Genomic DNA, 19,243 nt, shown 5'->3' with positions numbered 1-19,243 from the left:
CAAGGCTCATTGGCAGAGGCCAGCATCGGCCAGAGACTAGGAGCAAATTGCAATTTGGAGGGAACCGCAGCACATTCAGGGAGGACATTTGGGCACCAGCACTGGCCTCTCCAAATGGGCCGGTCTCTCTTCCTGAATCTTGACAACGTCTGCTGCGTCTGCCTCTCCTGACTTCTGCCTGTTCCCAGGATCAGACCCCCTCCACCTGCCTATAATTCGTGACCTACTGCATATTCCTCCTGAAACCCCTGTCCCGCTAGACTGGCTTAAGGCAGCAATTTCTGTCCCTTGTGACCCACACCCTGGCTGAGGCGTAGGTCCATCTCTATGTGCGCCTGGGGACCTGGGACAGAAGAGTATATTGAGTGAGGCAGGGCACCGCGAGAGACATAGAGTGATCCCCGTCTGTCCGCCCAAGTCCGTGCTCTTCCCCCACCCCAGTGCCTCTTGGCATCTAGTGCTATGTTCTCTCTCTGACCACTCGACTCATTCCCCAAATTGCTGAACCTGCAGTATGTGATAGACTTTAAACCGGATTCATAGAATATACACACGGTGAGCTTGGCTGATTAGAAACCTGTTGTGCAAATCCCTCTGCAAATCTACTAGGCCTGCCTTTTTTTGAAAGATACACTATTTTTAGAGCAGCTTTAGGTTCACAACAAAATCAAGAGGAAGGTACAGAGCTTTCCCACATACCCCACCCCCACACGTGTAGCCTCCCACATACCCTGCCCCGACATGTGTGTAGCCTCCCTCATTGTCAACATCCGCCACCACAGTGGCACAATTATCATGACTGATGAATCTACACTGACACATCATTGTCACCCGAAGTCCATAGTTTACATTAATTAGGGTTCACTCTTGATGTTTTATATACCGTGGGTTTTGACTTATGCATAGTGACACGTACCTACCATTACAGCATCATACAGAGTATTTTCACCATCCTAGAAATCCTCTGTGCTCCACCTATTTATTCATCCCTCCCTTGCTTCTAACCTCTGGCAACCACTGCTCTTGTTTCCTTTTTATCTTTTAATAACAAATGAGAGAGCACACCCTTTAACACCATAATGCAGTCAAGTACTCCTACAATCGTGTTCTCTGGAGGAAAACTCAGACATATGCCTACATTCAGTTTATTTCCCCTTGATCATTCAATGCTGTCATTTCCCCCCAGGACTGCTGAGGGATTAACTGGCATAAGCTATGCTGAGGACCTAGTGCGGGGCTGGGACACGGTAGGTATTTTTTGGTAAATGGAGTTCTCTAATCTAGGGTCTCCCCTGTGCTAAACTATGAAGCTGGCCCAGGCCCCACTTCCTGGACCAGGGATCCTCTGAATGTGGTCCCAGGACCAGCAGCAGCAGTGTCACTTGGGAACTTGTTAAAATGCAAACACTCAGGCCCCACCCTAGACCTACTACCCAGAAACTCTGGGGTGGGCCCAGCAGCCTGTGCTCTAACACGTCCACTAGGTGGTTCTGATACTCAAGTCTGAGAACCTGCCGTCCAGGGCCTCCTTGACTGGTCTGATAAGGTTGGGTTACTGTGGACTCTCTGGCCATGAAGTTGTGTATTTTCACTGGACCCCTGGGGGCTTTAGCAATTTAAGGCTACAAAGAAGAGGGAATTAACATTTGCTGAGTACCTCTGAGACTGAACTTCTCCTTTAATCTCCACAGCAACCACATCTGGCAGGTCCTCCACTCCCAAGTTAAAGAAAAGGGCTTAGAGGGGGAGACCAAGATCATACAATGCCTTTCCTCCCACCACCAAGGGCCTCAGGGACATGCTTCTCACAAATTCCATGGACCCCAGGAAACAGAGAGTGAGAGGTGGGCAAGCAGAACATTCAGATGAACTCAAGGCTGCCTCCTCTGCTCCCAGACCCCACAAATTCTAAGCATTTACCTCTCAGACTTTCTGCCCTGCCCTGGCTGCTCTGAAGACCCGGGAGAAGCAGAAAGAGGCTGGGTGTGGGGGAAAACATAGTCTGCCAGGCAACACTGGACATGTGCTGCTGACCAGGAATAGCATTCAGGGGACCAGGAATAGGATGAGGAGGGGCAGGTATGGGCAGGGGCATGCAAAGCTGGTCTGGGCAGGTGCTAAGCCTCCATGAGACTCCTGATCCCAGAAGTGGTGGGCTAGGAGCAGGACTGCTGAAGGACACCATGAGCCCTTGGCACTTGTCCTTCTTGGGGCCCTTCTGGCATAAATATAGATAGATAGATGATAGAAGATAGATAGATAGATAGATAGATAGATAGATAGATAGATAGATAGATAGATGATAGATATTATACATATAAAGTATATATATTTTAAGATTATGTATATTACATATATATTTTAAGTTTATTTTTTACGACCATATAAATATGAACATAATCCAGGCTGGATTTCATTCTTCTTCTTCTTCTTCTTCTCCTTCTCCTTCTCCTTCTCCTCCTCCTCCTCCTCCTCCTTCTCCTCCTCCTCCTCCTTCTCCTTCCTCCTCCTCCTCCTCCTCACCCTCCCCCCCTCCTCTTCTTCTTCTCAGGTTTTTTCTTTTGATTTTAAAAGAAATTAAAATAAACACACTTGTGTTTGTGCACACAAATCTTGTGGTCGCCGTGGCCAGCAGAAGCCTGTCTCCTGGGCGGGCCTCATCTCCTTAAACGCCCCCCCACCCCCCCCCAAAAAAAACAGCCAGGACCTCCGCTTGCGCCTTAGCAGAAGACAGCCCTCCTCTACCTGCCGGGGACGATTCTCCACGGGCATCCTACCTAGAACATACCTAGAAAGGTAGGGAGGGGAGCGCGAATGTGTTCTGGACCCAGCATTCGGTTCTAGGGACTCTAGTCCACACCTGCCTCTCACCAGGTCCGTGAGCGCAGACGTGTTGCTGATCGTCTCCAGGAGTCAGTTTCTTCAACTGGCAACTGAGAATGCTGGGCAAACGCCCTGGAAGTTTTCGAAGGTTGGAAAACAAAGCTGTCAGGCAAAGGAGGCCTCCCTTTCCCCGGAGGGACAGGGACTCGGAGTCGCAGGTCGCGGGAGCACGCGCTGCGTAGGATGCGAATGCGCGCCTGTGTGCAGTGTTTGTGCGGCTGTGAGGGGCGCGTTCTTTCTTATTAAACACCCCCAGGCTCCCGGTCCGCCCAGGAACTCCGCTGGGCGGTGGAGGAGCCGGGGGAGAGGGGCTCCGCGGGCCCCCGGGCCGTGTCCGCGGATGGCACAGGCGTGCGTCTGTGGGTCTCAGTCGTGCCGGTGGCCCTGGTGCGCCCGAGCGGGGAGGCGGGGCATCTGGGCGGCCAGGGCGGGCTGGGGGCGGGGCGCGCGGCTGCGTTCGGGAGCCTGGCTCTGCAGGAGGGCTCTCGGTGCTGCCGGCTGGCCACCATGCTCAGAGTCGTGCACTTCCTCCGGAGCTTCTTTAAGGTGAGAGGCGGCGTCCCCGGGCCCGCAGTCGGCTCTGAGCTGGGCAGCGTCTGGCCGCGCGCGGGGAGCAGAGCCAGCGCGCGTCGCTGCGTCCCGGGCTGATCGCTGGGCACCGGGTGGGTGGGGGCACACAGGGCGCTCCCTGCTGCCCGCAACTTTCCAACTTGCCGATCGGGAGACCCGGAGCGTGGCCGCCCCGATCGCAGGGAAGGAGAGGTGCCTGTCGGAGGCGGGCTGGACGGCAGCCCCGGGCCAGCCTCGGTGAGCGAGACCGCCGAGTACCCAGCCTCCCAGGCACCTGCTCGCCCTTGGCACGCAGGGCGCACAGCAGCCCCGGCCCTTCCGCGCGGGATCGCCGGTTCCAGGAAGGAGGCGGCTTGTGCCTGGCCCAGTCGGTGCCCAGGAAGTGGTTGATATTGTTATTACCCGGGCCGAGAGTACCCGAGGTACCGAGGGAGCATACCAACGGGGTTGGGGCACCGTTTTGACGAAGAGGTGTCTAAGCGGGGGCATGAGAACGGGGACCTGGGGAATGTTAGATTTCTACACGAAGTGCGCCTCTCCCCGGGCCCGAATTCCCGAACTATTCATTAGCGTCTGCGTGTCCAGTTCTCTGGGGCACATTTACCTCCAGTGCCCAGACGGGGACCCCATGGTGAGCAGTAGGCTGCAGACTGCCAAGCTCCACCTCCCCAGGTGAAAAAAGGTGGTGGGAGGCAGGAAGGGGTTGGCTCTGCTTGGAACCAACTGCTTAAAAAAAAAGAGGCAGGGAAGTGTTATCAGAGTGACAGGCGCCTAAGTCTGGCAGCTGTGCATGGGGCCAGCCAGACACTGGGGCTGTCCATGGTGGGAAGAGCTGCTCCACTTGGCTGTGAGGCCACCTTCTTGAGTACAGACTGAAGGGTTCAGGTAGAGTTCTCTGGCTCTGAGAGCTCTGGGGAAAGTGGCAGGATTCCAGATGACCCAACGCTGGACCTGCAGGAGCCCTGCCCTCAGCCTGTGCCTCAGCCAGGCTGGAAGAGCAGCCTGTGAATCAGCTCACACCGCAGGGGTAATTCATGCACACAAACATCAGGAGGGAGCAGGACCGGGCCTTTCAGAAAATTATATTAGTGAGTGCAGGAGAAGCCTTTGAAGAACAGGGGTACCTGGCAGGTGTCAGAGCTGTGGCTCTGAACACAGAGACCCCTCCCACCCCACCTGCTTTGAATGCTGATTCTGTTACTGACAAGCTATACAATCTTGGGACAGTCACTTAATGATGTTGGTCTTTGTTTTCCCATTTGAAAAATGTGGACAATTCCACACCTTTCGAGGTGGGTGTGAGGCTCTTACTACAAAACAAACGCGTATATAGAGAAGTGAGCCTGTGACCTTGGTCCTTCCCCATCAATGGCAGTGGTCTCAGGTCACCCAGGTGAGGGGAATTCTGACAGGCAGAATCAGGAGCTCAGGGAACAAGCAGATGTGTCTGGGGAAGAGGTCACTGGACATCCCAGGGCGATGTCCATCCCAAGGCAGACCTTGCCTGCCCACTGAGTGGGAGCCTCCTCGGAAGGAGAGCCTTTGGGGAAGTATTCCACCACCCCGCCCCCCGCCCCGGGGCCTTTCCATCCCTTCTTGTCCCCAGCACCTGGTGCCTACCCTAGGCTCCCTAGAGGTCCTGAGACACCTCAGGCCTCTTTCTGTGCATACCATGGGGATGAGCAGTTGTGCCTCTCAAAGGATCTCCCTTTCTGCTGCCCTGCAGAGCCACCCTCGGGAGGGGCCCTGAACACCACGGCAGGCAGTCCACTTCTGGCTGTGCAAGTATATCTTGCAAAGCCACCTACAATTCACACATGCTCTTCCTTCAGATACTGGCATAAGGAACCACAGGAGTGGGGGTGGAGGGAACCACTTCCTGACCCCTCCTGGGCCTGGGCCTGAACTGACCATTCGGTGATGGGTGCCTGACTTGGTTGCTTGCTTGATCAAGAGTGCTGCTCCGTCCTAGGGAACTCAGATCGTTGGAGTCCCACAGTCAGACTCTAATAACAGAGACACAGTCTCCATCAAGGTCCAGGAGCAAGAACATCCCTCAAACACCAGGCCCCAGCTGAGCCTTCTGTTGGAACTTGTCCTGCTCTGGGTACTTTGAGAACCAACGGGGCATGGCAGCCTTGTGACGGAGCCCTTCACAGTGCAAGGAGAGCAGAGAGTCTGCTCACGGCCTCTGGGATCACTCAGCAAATGAGTTGGAACAGCATACCCAAGGAGGAATACATTGCTTCAAAAATCCAGACAGCTGCCCAGCACTGTGCATCTTTCTTGGTGGTAGGGGGCTGAAGTCCAGCGACATGTCTTTCACTTTCAGAGGGCTATCTAAAATGTTCCAGGCAACTGGACACCTCTGCTGCCTGCCTGGAGGCTTCACTGAACTAGAAGTTCGCTCTGTTTTCATGGGATTTTTGCCCCACACTCCAGTACACATTTAGGGTACCTTGCTACTTGCTATTCTCCAAACCCTGTCAGTATGGTGCCACAGACCAGCATGAGGTCCTTTGGGATAGAAAGATCAAGGTCTCTGCTCACTAAATTATGACACAGAATCAGCAGAGCCCTGAAATAGGGTGGTGAGATTATGCTGCTATGCCTCTCGTGGGGGAAAGTACCTGACTTCTGCTCATCCCTGAATCAGCAGTTGAGACAAGAAATACACACACACACATTTTGCCAAATTAATGAACAAGGACTGTAACAGATTTGTTCCATTTAAAGAGATCACTTGTGGGACAGCACAGGAGAATCCACACAGTTGAAGCTAAAACTGTCCACTGGCATTCTTCAAGGCCCCATGTCTTCTGAACAAGCCACCCTGGGACGCTGAATAGGGCAGCAGTAGGGATTCCCACTCCTTGGCTGGTGATTTCTTAGTCACCAGAGATGATGTATTGCTCTTGATTCCCTAGTATCAGTATGGAGACAGCGGGGGGCGGGGGGGCTGTTCCAGAGGCTTCCAGTTAGCCTTTCCTACCACAGAGTGTTCAATCATGAGTGAAGGAACCAGGGTGGAGTTTCTACCAGGGACTGAGCGTGTCTTTGCCAACTGAACACTGGAGCTGGGGAAATCTCTGTGGGACAGATTCAGGATTCCAATGGGCTACCATGAGGTGGATGTACAGCAAGGCTCTGTTTATGATCTGACATGCCTGCCACCTCCTATAGGCCAAAAATGCATGTTAGCTCAGAGCCAGTGTTCACTAACTTCTGAAAGGTCCAGGTGTTTCTCTGTACAGGAACCTTCAGAAGGTTCATAGTACTATTTGCTTAGAATGTGATTGCAGGTAACCAGACTCCTCTTCATTGAAGGGGCTCTGGATCTGTTGACTCAAGCCTGGAAATGAGGCAAGGGACAGTGGGGTTTAATCAACGAATATTTATTGAGCACCTACTATCTGCCAGACACTGTTCTAGGCACACTAAGAGCCTTCTGTCTACTTTTTTTTTTTTTGCATTTTTTTCAATATTACACGACCCCACTGGTGCTCCCCATCCATTTCAGTCCTGGCAGCCCCATGATCAGTTAGTTGATGCCAAAGAGCCGTGGCATCAGAACATTCACGTTGGCTTCTGGCACTTTAATACTGCTTCTCATCCTCTGTCATCACATCTGCCACCACCCCATCTGCCACCAAAGAGAGCATTTCTTATCAGCCTCTCCAGCTGACAGAGAATAGCGATTATGGCAATTTCCCCAGATGTTGACATTCTCCTTGCCGAAGTATTTCTTTGTGGCTCTACAGGGGACACGGTTAGGGGGTGGTGAACAGGTTGCTCTTGATACATCCACCCCAACATTCTGTTCCTTCAGATCTTTGAATTCCTTGAAGGCATTTCTGCCGTTTCCACTTCAGTTCGTGGAGAGCCAATACCAAGCTGAGGTTTTAGTCAACAAGCAGGTCATCTGCTGGAGCACACCCTGGCGGCTAGGGCTAGCTTGCTGCCTCCAGAATGAGTGCATGCCCCCACGTCGACACATTCATCCTGACCCACAGTGATGTTCTTCCCTCCGTGGTCAGATGCTCTCATAATCCTTTCCCACCCATTTCCCCAAGTATTTACCAGTAAAAGTAATAATTTTCTGAAACAGGAGTCTTTTCCTCCATCGTTTGAGCTGGTAATTGGTTCCCATAGCCATGCTGAGATCTGACTCTGCTTTTTGTTCTGGAGGCAGGGTATGGGGCAGGGGTGGACATGAGGAGAACTGACCTCACTTTACAGGCAAGGTGATCACAGGCTCTTGAAGCAGCCAGAGAGGGAAGCAGGGGCTGAGTGGGTTTGTGAATCCCCTAATAGATGGCCATTCCTAAGGCCAGGGGTCTCAGTCTTTTCTAAATGATGCTCTGACATTCATTCAAGAAGCAGCTAGCTTTATAATTCACCAATCCACAGACTGATGGAATCACACTGCTTTTGGTTCAGGGATATCTCAGGCCTGAGGCTGCAAAAGAGAAGAAACACTTTATGTACAGTCAGAGAGAGTCCTGGGAGTTCAGGGATTCACATTAGCTATCCTTTCTCTTTAATCTGGCCAGGGCAGTTAGCAATAACACACATACCCCATAGTACTTGAGATCGTCATGCCTTTCCCTCAGGTTTTGTAGCAAAGTCACTTCCCCCTCCCCAAAGCCCCTGGTAGACTCGGCCACAGCTGATTGAATTAGGGGTTCACCATGCATGCAGTGAGATGCCAGAGTTCTGTAACTTAATGCCCCAAATATTTCCACTGTCTTTGGCCTCATACTGGTGGATGAACCAATCCCAGCACTTCCCTCCTCCTTTCTTTAAGGGTCTGTTATAGAGAATCACCCTAGCAGCAATTTCTTTACTAGTGAAGGCTCTTGGTTGCAAAAGACAAAAATGGACCCCAGTTAAGTGAAAAAAAAGAAAAGAGGAACTGTTTTGTCAGGGTGTGGGGTAGCTCCCAGGACCCAGCTTGGGCAGGGATCAGAAGAGGTGGGGCACCGTTGGTCCTGCTCACAGGCCAGCTGCTGAGGACGCCTCTGGCGGGGCTGCTGCCGGACACTAGGCTCTGCCGCTCCTCTCTGAGGATACCTCTACTTCCCTCTTGTGGGCGGTTAGGTCTCTTCTCAAGATCTGCATCCTGCCTGGAACTGAGCCAGGCTGCCCTCTGGAGGGTGGGAAGGGAGGAAATCTGCCCCCTTTCTGTTTGCAAGATGGATGGGGCCCAGTTTCTCAATTGTCCTAGGGTACCCCCTCCCCCCAGTCAGGACTGCTGTTCAGATGTCGGGCAGGAAAGCAGCAAATACCCCACATGCAATTAAGGAAAAGTCCCACCAGGACTCACGCAGCCCATCACCCTTAGGGGTGAAAGGTGTGTACCCCAGTTCCCAGAAGCATTTGCTGGGGCATGTGCTGGAATCCACATGTTCCAGCTCCTCTGAGTAAAGGTCACAACAGGCACCTGAAGCCACAGAGACCCTGCCCCGTGAGAGATTATGAAGAGGCTGTCCCCTGGAGTCCTAAAGAGGTTGGTCCCTTGGGATGACAGAGGGAGGAGGGGGCAGAGTGGGTGGAACAGACCAGCTCTGGGCATCAGCTGCCTGCCATGAGGCCCTCAGTACCTCCTCAAGGCTGCTGTTTCCCCAGCACCCTGGACTCTGCCATCCTTGGCCTGTGAGGCTCCTCAGAGGCCCGTTGCTTCCTCTCTGCCTTGAGACCTTCTCTCGCGCACCGCCCTTCACAAGCCTCAGCTGTGGCCAGAGGCCAGCGGCCACCTGTGCTTTTGCTCCAGACCCTCCTTCTGCTCCCTCTGCCAACTCAGGGAACAACTTTAATCTCACCAGGTCCCCTCCATCCAGCTGTTCAAAATATACTTCCCAAGCACCTCCAGGTTCTGAGTCCTGCTCTCTCCCCCTGGGATGAAGGCTCTGAGAGGGCAGGGCTGCGGTTTGGAGCCTCTTGTCCTGGGAAATGCTAGCCAAGCCTGGGAATGAATTAACCAGCAGGAGCAAAACCTTGGCCAAGTCAGTGCCTCAAGGGAACCCCTGGTCCAAGGGGCCTGAGTAGGCCGGCCAGGGTTGATGGCTCTGGAGACATGTATTCCCACAACCTTCTCTCTAAGCTTGGGCCAAGCTCAGCCAAGCTCTCTGGACTCCAGGGGCCCAGCCTCCCCACTTCTGGGTGCCTGTCGTCCCCTCAGCTGCCAGCCAGTGATAACAGCCCTTCCAGGGAGGTGCTGCGTTTGGATTCACTCTTGGTACTGTGTAGGGCTTGCTGGCCCCAAAGGTTTTGTTTGCTTCTCCTGCCAGGTAGAATGAGCAGTGTCCCTGTGCTCTGGCTCTTGAGAAGTGCTCTGTCTTTCGGGAGTCTTTTCATGGTTTCCTCATCTCTGAAACAGGCAGTCTCCTTGCTGGTTGTAAGATTGTGAGGTTTACTGCCTGGCTCCTGGACTCTCCTGGGTACCCAGTGTGGGTCCTCTGGGGGGTGGCAGTGGTGCTGCCTGTGAGGCCCTGCAGCCTCTCGTCCAGTGACTCATGTGCCACAGGTCAAGGGGTTGGGAGGTACCCCCGTGCTCGCAAGCTGCCCTGCCCTGGGGTGCCTCCACAGTACACTAGCCTCCACACCATATCACCACCTCCAGGAAGTCATCCCCGATACCTCCTTCTCTCCCCTTTGGACCCCTTCTCTGTGCTCTTTGCAGCTCAGCTTCCTTCAGTCATAAGAACACACTGAATTATAATTCTCTCCATGCACATGTTCATTTAAATATTCTTTTATTAAGGACCGACTTACTGTATATTTCTATTTCAAACTGTTCTTAGAAGACTCCATGACTACGCATTATAATTTCCTTTTTCTCCAAGTTCCCAACTTTTCCATTTACTCTCACATATGAGATGCCACAATGACACAAAAACAAGCCATTTCACACCCCACATACATCATATGAAAATCCACAGCAGAGTGAAAACACATTACTGAGTAATTAATGAATGTACTGATTCAAAACTCACCATACTTGATATTGGGGGATTGATTAATGAGTGTATGTTTTATTATTATTTCATAGCATATATAAATATATTTTTGCTTCTGTGTATCATATATTACATAATGTAAATATCAACCCTATAGTGAACTAATCAGCACAAACAGGAAATAGGATAAAGGAAACAGAGAAATCCTCTTCTTGTTCTCACGCACTTGTTGCCCGTGGCAGAGCCAGTGTGAGATTGGGGAGGGGAGTGGGAGAGGGACCCCCTCCTCAGTCATCTCCCAGGGGCTGCAGATGGCTCCTGGATCTCCTGCTCGGCTAGATGCCTGAGCACTGCATGGAGGAGGAGGACATCCAGGACCTGGACACAGCCGTTCTCAGTGGCATCTGGTTAAGTAAATGACACGAATATGACTTTGAATCACAAGTGACGGGTGAATGGACTGCTTCCTTGGTGGCTCAGGCCAGTGCAGCTAGGGCCCTACATGGCCGGGACCCAAGGCTGCAGCTCTCAGCATGGCTGTACGTGAGAATCACCAGCTGCATAAACTGAGTGGGTAAGAGTCCAGGCTTGGGGCCTGGACCCTGGTTCCTAAGCGTGCAAGTGACTCCAGGGCATGGCAGAGCTGAGAAGCACTGCTCTACAGACGTGGAGCTGCTGGCACTCCCCACAGGGACAGGGCCGTTCTCGGCGCTTCTTTGGACTGAAGAGATGCCGAGGCCAGACTATCGGTTGCCCTCCGACCTTCACACCACTCTGTTGTATCTGAGGGGGCATGTGCTCCTCTGCTGACTGGACGTGACCATGGCCGAGTCCCAGCAGTGGTTCGCTGTAGACCCACTCCCCCCAAGCGGCCCCAAGTGCTGTGGGTGTTCACCATGTAACCTGTGTACCAAATAGGCAAATTGTCTCTCCTGGCAGCTTTTGCCAACGAGGTGAAGATTCCCTGAGCTTGAGAAGTGACCTTCTTGGATTGGGGCCTGGGCCAGGAAGCTGTGCTGTGGTGCTGTCCCTCCTCCTGGGGCCCCTGGCATTGGTGGTGGGCCCGGGGGTGGGGGCAGGTAGACCAGCTCTCCCATGGGGCTCAGTGCTCACAGGCACCTTCATTTGAACCCCCCACTCCCAGGGGTGTTGTGAAAGTTAAATGATAAGAAAAACATAGAAAAGCATACACATCACCCAGGGCACAGAGAGCACTCAACAACTCCTACTCATCCCCCATGCGTTTCCTTCCCTGTGCCTGTTTCTCTCTTCCCCGAAACAAACATTTTTCCTTGTAACCAGTGGAGCTACATAGAAACCCATCTCCTGATACAGGGCCACCTGAGGATGCTGCTAAGGCCGACACTGCTGATGCAGCCGTGATACAGGTACAAGGTGCTTTTTCACAGAAGAGCACGACTATGGGACATGCCCAGAATAGTCAGTGCAGCCCTGGGAGAAGCCAAAGCCCTGGAAGGCGGTTTTCCTCGTGAGAAAGATTGAACCTCGTGAGAAAGTGGGAAGTAACTGAATGGAGGTACATCCATACCGTGGAATACCACACAGCAAGAGGGGAGTGACCCACTGGTACACACCCCAACCCGGATGAATCTCCAGAGAATCTGGCTGAATGAGAGCAGCCCGAATGCTGCGTGGTTGCATTTATCTAAAATTCTCTACAATACTGATGTCTCTATGACAGAAAGCAGGGTGAAGGGCAGGTGGGGGCCAGAAAGTGGGATGGCAGAGGGACATGAGCTGGTGGGGACATGAGGCATTCATTGTCTTGTCTGGTGATAGTTTCAAGGTGTATATGCGTGTCAGAAACCCTCAAGTCCTACCTCCAATGTGTGCAGTTTACCGAACGTCAATTATACCTTGTTAGAGATCTCCTGGCCTGAGATCTCTTAGCCAGATCCTCTGAGGGCCCTCCCCCCCTTGAAAACAACCCCCTTGCTTTCTTCACCCCCTTCCTGGGGTGCCACGGGCACAGAGACTGCCACGGTTATGGGACAGCAGACAGCAGCAAGATGGAGGCCCCGTGTAGGACAGAGACGAGGGATTCTGGTTTTGTCAGCTGAGGTGTCCTTAGAACAAGCCTGCCAGTGGTGTGTCATTGCTGGCGGGTCCTGTGAGAGGCGTAGGGCCTGGGGTGCTTGATCACCAGGTGTCTCCACCCTGAGACTCAGGCACTGGGCTCCTGGGAGTTTGCAGTGCCTCCCTGCAGCTCTGTGAGGTGGTGTCGGAAAGGACCTGCTGCTGGAGTTGGCCTGGTGAAGTGGGTTTGGGGAGATTCAGGGAAGCAGGAGCAATTCTGTGATTGGGTGACTTAATAAATCTTACCCAGGAGGAAGAAGGACTGTCCTGGGGCTGAACCTGGGGTTGAGGAAGCAGCATCCGTTGTGGCCTGGACGTGTGGGTTCCAGCTGTGTCCCGCTGTGAACACGGAGCGGCTCCATCACAGCCCAGGGTGCCTTGCCTGGCGGTGATGCTCCGTGACATTGTTCATATTCAGCAGCTGGACACCGGGCTCCACTGTGACGCCAGGCTGGCTCCTGCATGTCATGGCCGCTGCTGTCCTTCCTGCTCATTGGGAGTGAGTTGGGTGCATATCCAACCCCCCGGGAACTTTATCCACAGATACATGCCGAGGTCCCTCCCGGCCCCAGTGATTCAGCTCTCCAGAGGGGGCCTGGCAGGTATTTGGGAAAAGATTCTGTGATTCTGCTGTGGACCATGGCGCAGAGTCCTGCTTGTATACCTGACTTGCTGAGTCCAGCATAGCTAGTGCTCTGAGCCCCTCCCCCAACCTCCCCCACCCCCACCCAGCCAGCTCCAGCCTCCAGAAGCAGGTTCTCCTTTCCCACCCGGGAAGCTGGCCTTGCCCAGCACTGCAGGCCATCTGCACGCTGCTGCGGGCCAGGACCATGCTGACCGGCGTGGGGGGAGGAGCTAGGGACCCTGCCTCCATCCCAGAACACCTGCCTCTTACCTGGAGCCTGAATTCCTCAAGTGGGAAAAGCCATAGGGAGATACGGGAGACCTTGGAAGACAGAGGAGGTTTCCATCACTGTGGTGGACTTGGGGGCACCCCAAATCCTAACTGCAAACAGGGTGTGGCTCAGTCATCCAAATTCTCAGTTTCTCTGTAAAACAGGGGTAACAATGGTACCTCTTTCAGATCATGAAAGTCAGTGAGCTCACATCTGTAAAATACATGGCCTGGGGATTCAAGAGTGAGGCCCCTTAGAGGACTAGACTCCAAGGTGGGAGCACATTTGGCATTCTGCCACTCCTGAGGCTGCCTCAGTCCCTTCTCTCTCTGTGAGTTCCGGAGTTTATAACATGTCAGGAGAGGATTCACCAGGGAAAACACCGGCTTAGAGAAGACACAGCCTCCACCCGAAGGGTGATGAGTAAGACACAGAGGATGTCTGGACGGGCATAGGGCAGGTCTGAAAGGACAGCCCATGGGCCCCACCCCTGTGCCGCATGCAGCCTGGTGCCCAGCTCCACCTCTCCTCCTGATTGTCACAGGGACCATGTGGCTCTCACCCTCCCCACAGGTCCTCCCCTGGCCCCAGTCTCAGGAATGGGGCGGGAGCTGAGCCTCTGGACAGGGACACGTGTGGCAGGTCACCTCTGGCTGAAGCTGACTGGCCAAGTGGGAGAGGCCCGTGGGAGCAGGAGTTCCTCAATGCAACCGGGAAAGGAGGTCTGAACACAGGACGTTGGGGGCCGGCTGAGAGGAGCGCTGAGGGCCAGTCTCCAGGCAGGAGAAGGGCTGTATTTGCAGTGTGATGGAGTTTGCATGAGGCAGGAGCTTTCTCCAGGGCAAATGCACTCCCCTAACCCCCACCCTGTCTCAGGAACACCCTCTGAAGCCTCCCCTGGGAGGGCAGCCACTCCCTCAGGCTCAGATCTAAAGCAGCCTGCACTCTGGCCCAGTGTTCTGGTTTGATTCCGTAAGTGCAGTTCATTTGTTCCAATCACAGCATTTATCAAGTCCTGTTTCATCCCCGGCCTTGTGCTGGGAAGACCAAGCTGTGAGCAAGACAGAGCCCAGCCACCTGCTTGCCCCCAGTAGGTGGTTCTGAGTTCTCCCGAGCACCAGGCAGGTGACCTTCTGTGCATTCAGTGGAGACCGTGACCAACACACTGGACATACCCCCTGCTTTTGTGTGCACGCACCTTCTGCTTGCAATCCCAGAACCCCGCCAAGCCTGTGGACAGCAAGTTAGGTGCCCTGCTCTAGATTGTGAGCTCCTGGGAACCAGAGCCATGAATTACTGTTTCTCTTTCTCCCTCTCTAGTACTCAGCACAGAGTGTTGAGTGAGGTGGCGGTTCTGTGCGTGTTTCAGTGAGGGGACCAGGGAGAGAGTCAGATGCTACCCATGGGGGATGGGCCATAGTGGGGTTGCAGGAAGGGCCTGGAGGGGTCAGGATGCCTGGAGGATCAGATGCCCATAGGGAGGGCACTGAGCCCTGAAGTGGAGGGGGCAGTGCTCTGGCTGACAGTCTTGGTGCCCAAGGGACCTGGCCAGGGACGCTGCCTGGAGGACAGGGGGCTGTGCCTCAGAGAGGCTGAGTGGGCCCTGGACACCTCTGATCCCCCACCCCAGCCAATGCCAGGGAGGAAAGCTGGTGCCAAGGCAAAGAGGTGAGGAGGGAAAGGCAGGCCTGCCAGGCGAGAAGGTACTGCCTGCCTGTGTGCACCCCAGACCAAAGGGTGCCAGCCCTCAGCATGCCAGGGGAGAATAGGGCCACTCAAAGGGGCTCACATGCTGCCTCCACTTCTGCCTCCCTGTCCGCAGCCCCAGCGCAGGAGCACCTAACTGCCCCTCCCTTGGGATCGATGGCTTTCATGGCCCCCCTCTGTCTCCTTTAGCAGCACAAGCTCTCAGAGCGTGTTTGTTTCTCTCTAAAACTGGTCCAGTGCCGACCTGGTGGAGTGGCCGCTAAAGAGGGCTCTGGGACCTGGGGAAGCTCTGGCTCTTCACAGGGGCCTTGGGAGAGGACACCGTGTCAAGTACTGTGTCGTGTCACAGAGGCACAGAGACTGGCAGAGAGACGGGTGTGTGGAAGTTTTTTTGGGCCCTATTTGGAGAGTCGCCCCCTTTGCTATTCACAGAGGCACCTCTGACCAAGGCCCCATGCCCGAGCTCTCAGTACAGCAGCCACGTGGCTCCTGGGGTTACCTTCTTGCTGCAGAACCTGAGGGAGCCTCACCTCAAACCTCTCTCAAGAGGCACTGCAACAAGTCCACCTTTCCTGGAGCTTAAGGTACACTTTTCAAAAAGCAGCTTGATACTTTTGAAATCAAGATGCATTTATAATTGATGTGTACATTTAAAAGTGATTTCCTCTTCCCTCTCAAAAGCAGATCATTAACTTCGTGGCATCTGTGTACTGAGGAAACAGGAGAGTTGCAATCTCCCATGTGATCAGGAAATACAGTGTGTGCACCTCCTGGAGGCCCCAGGCCCAGCCCAACCCGGCAGCCTCCCTGAAGGAACTCCCACTTCCAGGGCATCCTCAGAGTGACATGCCAGGCCAGAGAGACACATGTCCCAGGGAGAAAGGAAGGATTCCCCAACATTCCCAGAGAGGCTCCCACCAGGCCCCAGAGCCACCTGCATCACTTCTTCCTAGCAGTGAATGTCATCAGCATGATTTTGTGCCTGAGGGACAGAGCAGCGGCCACTTTGGCTGTGTCTGCTGTGTCCCTCTTTGTGCAGGGAGAGTCACCTCTCAAGACACCTCAGAGAGCGGCACTTTTGGTGATCCTCGTGTGTCTGTCAGAGAGCTGCTGACACAGCCAGTGATGGGTCATCATATTCAAGGACTGTTTTTCTCTGGGATCTGGTTCTACTCTCCTCCAGTGAGGCTGGTTCTGGGAACCGCCCCCTGCCCAGCTTGCCTGTGGCCCAAACCAGCACTAAATGGCTCCTGATTAGATTCCCAACTCCAGATCCTCCAAACTGACCGAACACCTCTCTCCTTCCGGTTCAGCTGCCTGTATCCTAACACAGCAGGGCACACGATACAGCACACAGTCAGTGGGCAGGGAGGACAGACTGTAGGGATGGCAGAGCCTCTAGCAGGGGTACAGCGGCAGCAGGCAGGCAGTGTCCCTCCTAACAGAGGCCTCATTTTGTAGATGAATCAGCTCAGACGCTGGGGGTGATGAGCAGCGGGGTGGAGGCCACACTGGGTGGCTTCCAGAAGTCTCGGCTTTCCAGGGAGACCCTTTGTGATGATGTTCTGGGCCATCAGGGCCTCTGCCATGAACGTGCTTCTGTGTCGGAGGGAGAAGCCCCCTCCCCGCCCAGGCGCAATGCTCTCCAGGCCCACCACGTGTCTGCAGAGCAGCCTTGGACCCCCAGGCTCTTCTGGGGCTGCCACACCCAAGTCCCACCGAGAGCGGTTCTCTCATTCCCTCTGGGTAGGTCTCTCTCTCTGCAAAACTGGAGCAACCACCTGCCGAGGCCCCCACGCAGGGCTGCAGAGAGGGCGGGGGGAGGTGAGGTTCTCCAGCTTTGCATGATGTGTGACCACTATGGATGTGCAGGTAAGTTTGCATGTGGAGAAGGCTGGGCACCGGCTGAAACTGGGATGGGGCTGTCTCCATGACCAGAGGTCAGCAGTGCCTTTCTTCTGTCTGGTGGCCTTGGGGTAGGCGGAGGCATGACCTGGGAACTGCAGGGCAGAGAGGACTTGAGTTAGGACACGTCTGTAGATGGTGACAGGGGTCACCTGCCAGCCGCTGTTGGGCCGGCCCAGCTGGTCTGTGGCTGCTTACTTCACTGTTGGGAGGAGAACCTGTGGAGGCCCCTGGGCCGCCTCTGGTCCCCTGTCGTAAGCTGTGCGGTGTTGTTTCTCAGGCAGCCATGTCTTCTCAGGGAAATGAAGGGCGCGCTCTTCCCAGAGAGAGACACAGCTGAGAACTGTGCACAGGAATGTGCTCCAGCCAGGACCTGGGAGTAGTCCTTTCAGCCTGGGGAGACCTCCTCTGGGTCAAGCCAGGAGGGCAGGCCCCACCTGCCTGCTAGGAAGGAGCTGCTGCCTGGCCTTGGCGGGGGGACCCAGCTGCCTCCTGCCCGAGAGAATGGAGCGGTGGCAGGCAGATGCCCTGTAGGGCAGCAGGCCAGAGCCCAGCGCCGTGTGCTCACGGGAGGAGGCACAGCGGCGTCCCCACTGTGGACGCACGGCCACTGTAATCTCCCGACTGCCGCGGTCACCGCTCATCAGTGATCTGGAGGAGTCATGCCCCTCTCAGGGCCCCACGGGTGCAGCCCGCAGGAAACGCGGGGACATTAAGGCTTGTTCTGCCCATCTCCTGGGATCCAGTTAGGCTCACACGTCCATGTTTGTGCGCCCAGAGACGTGGAGTCAGAAAGACCTTTCCAAACTCAAATGCCACGGCTTAGTAGTCTGGGCAAGTAGCCGTTCCGAGCTTCCGTAAGGAAATCTGCAGAAAAAAAAGATGAGAACACTGGCCTCATTTTCAGGATGAAATAGCGTCTCTAAGGCACGGGGCACATGGGGAGCACCTCATGCGTACCTATTTTGTTATCGCAGATGTTATTTTTATGCTAGGAAAGACAAATGTAACAGGAGATGTAACCAATAGGAGGTTCTAACCCATAGAAAATGTAACCATTTTCATTCAAGGGTTTGCTGAGCAGCCGCCCTGTGGCAGGCCCCTCGCTGGGGGCTGGAGTGCTCGCGGGGCTGACGTGCTCCCCCTGGAGGAGCCTGGAGTCTGGCAGTGGAGACGGATAGGCCCACAACAGCAACAAGAGCTGCAACAGCTTGGCCCCGCAGCTAGTGATTAGAAAGGAAGCACTCAGCCCTGCCTGGGAAGAGGGGAGACTGGCGAGCAGCCACGCCCGTGGGACGCTGTCGCGTGCGGCCCCGCGCGCCTGCGCGGATTCCTGATACCCCAGGGAGGCTGAGGAGGGGGCGGGGGGCGCAGGGAGCGGGGAGGAGCCGGTGAAGGAGGTAGCACCATGTGCAGGAAGGCAAAGAATCAGTGCTGTTAGAAGACGCCCAGGTGTGAGAGGGGGCTGGGAGGGAGACCTGAGGATGCGGAGCAGGCCAGGAGGGGCTGAGCTGGTGCGTTCCCTGAGGGGTGGGGAGGACATCAGCTGCGGGTGTGAGACCTGAGGCAAGGGCTGGCGGGGGGGGGGGGGGGGGGGGGGGGGTGGCACAGGAGTCCACCCCTCCTGGGCCCAGAGCAAACTCCTCTCCCCTGGGGATCCTCGGTCTGCCGCCAGTTCAGGCCAAGAAGCTTCTCAGGTTTCAGGGAGGAAGCTGCCTCCTTCGGGAAGCCTGATACACCCAGGTTAGGGAACTCCCATCATGGTTCACCGGGCAAGAGCCACGCGAGTCTGGTTCCTCGGGTTCCCTGGCCTGGCCTTTCCCACTAGACGCCTTCATACAGCACCACAGGGGACGCCCTGGCTCCCCCACACCCATCCCAAGGCCCACGCTGAGGTCTTCTGGAGGGAATCCCACGCCAGTAGCTCGTGATCTGATGCTAACAGGCATACAGCTGATAATGAACCTGGGATGGCAGAAAATTCGTAACAACAGGTGGGGGAGGGAAGCAGGGTTGAGCAGGAAGAGCTCCGTGGTGTAACTGGGTGGCTCCAGACACAGCACTTAACCTAATTCCGTCTTCTCACCTGTGAAACGCTTGTTGTTTGGACTTGGCTACGCAGTGCGATTTAGAGGAGGCATGTAATGCTGGCACTTCTCGTTTCCAGTCTTCAATCGCATGACGTTCTACAAAGCACAGGGTTCAGCCTTGACTCACCTGTTTCAC

General features: G+C 54.8%; 1 protein-coding gene across 4 annotated transcripts in view; it reads left to right on the top strand.

The window, feature by feature from the left end:
- Positions 1-3,347: 3,347 nt before the first annotated feature.
- ARHGEF4 (Rho guanine nucleotide exchange factor 4) overlaps positions 3,348-19,243 on the top strand; it is a 253,119-nt gene continuing 237,223 nt past the window's right edge. For all 4 annotated transcript variants that reach the window (XR_009055039.1, XM_057744538.1, XM_057744537.1 and 1 more), the window contains exon 1: positions 3,348-3,429. Coding sequence is in view for 3 of the 4 variants with exons in the window: in XM_057744538.1 (XP_057600521.1) it covers positions 3,391-3,429 (39 nt within the window). In the remaining variant the exon portion in view is untranslated. The remainder of the gene's footprint in view (positions 3,430-19,243) is intronic.

This window comes from Hippopotamus amphibius, chromosome 8 (assembly GCF_030028045.1).
Source record: "Hippopotamus amphibius kiboko isolate mHipAmp2 chromosome 8, mHipAmp2.hap2, whole genome shotgun sequence".
Lineage (NCBI taxonomy): Eukaryota > Metazoa > Chordata > Mammalia > Artiodactyla > Hippopotamidae > Hippopotamus > Hippopotamus amphibius.
The sequence above is the reverse complement of the archived record's forward strand: the minus strand, read 5'-3'. Positions and strand labels throughout refer to the sequence as shown.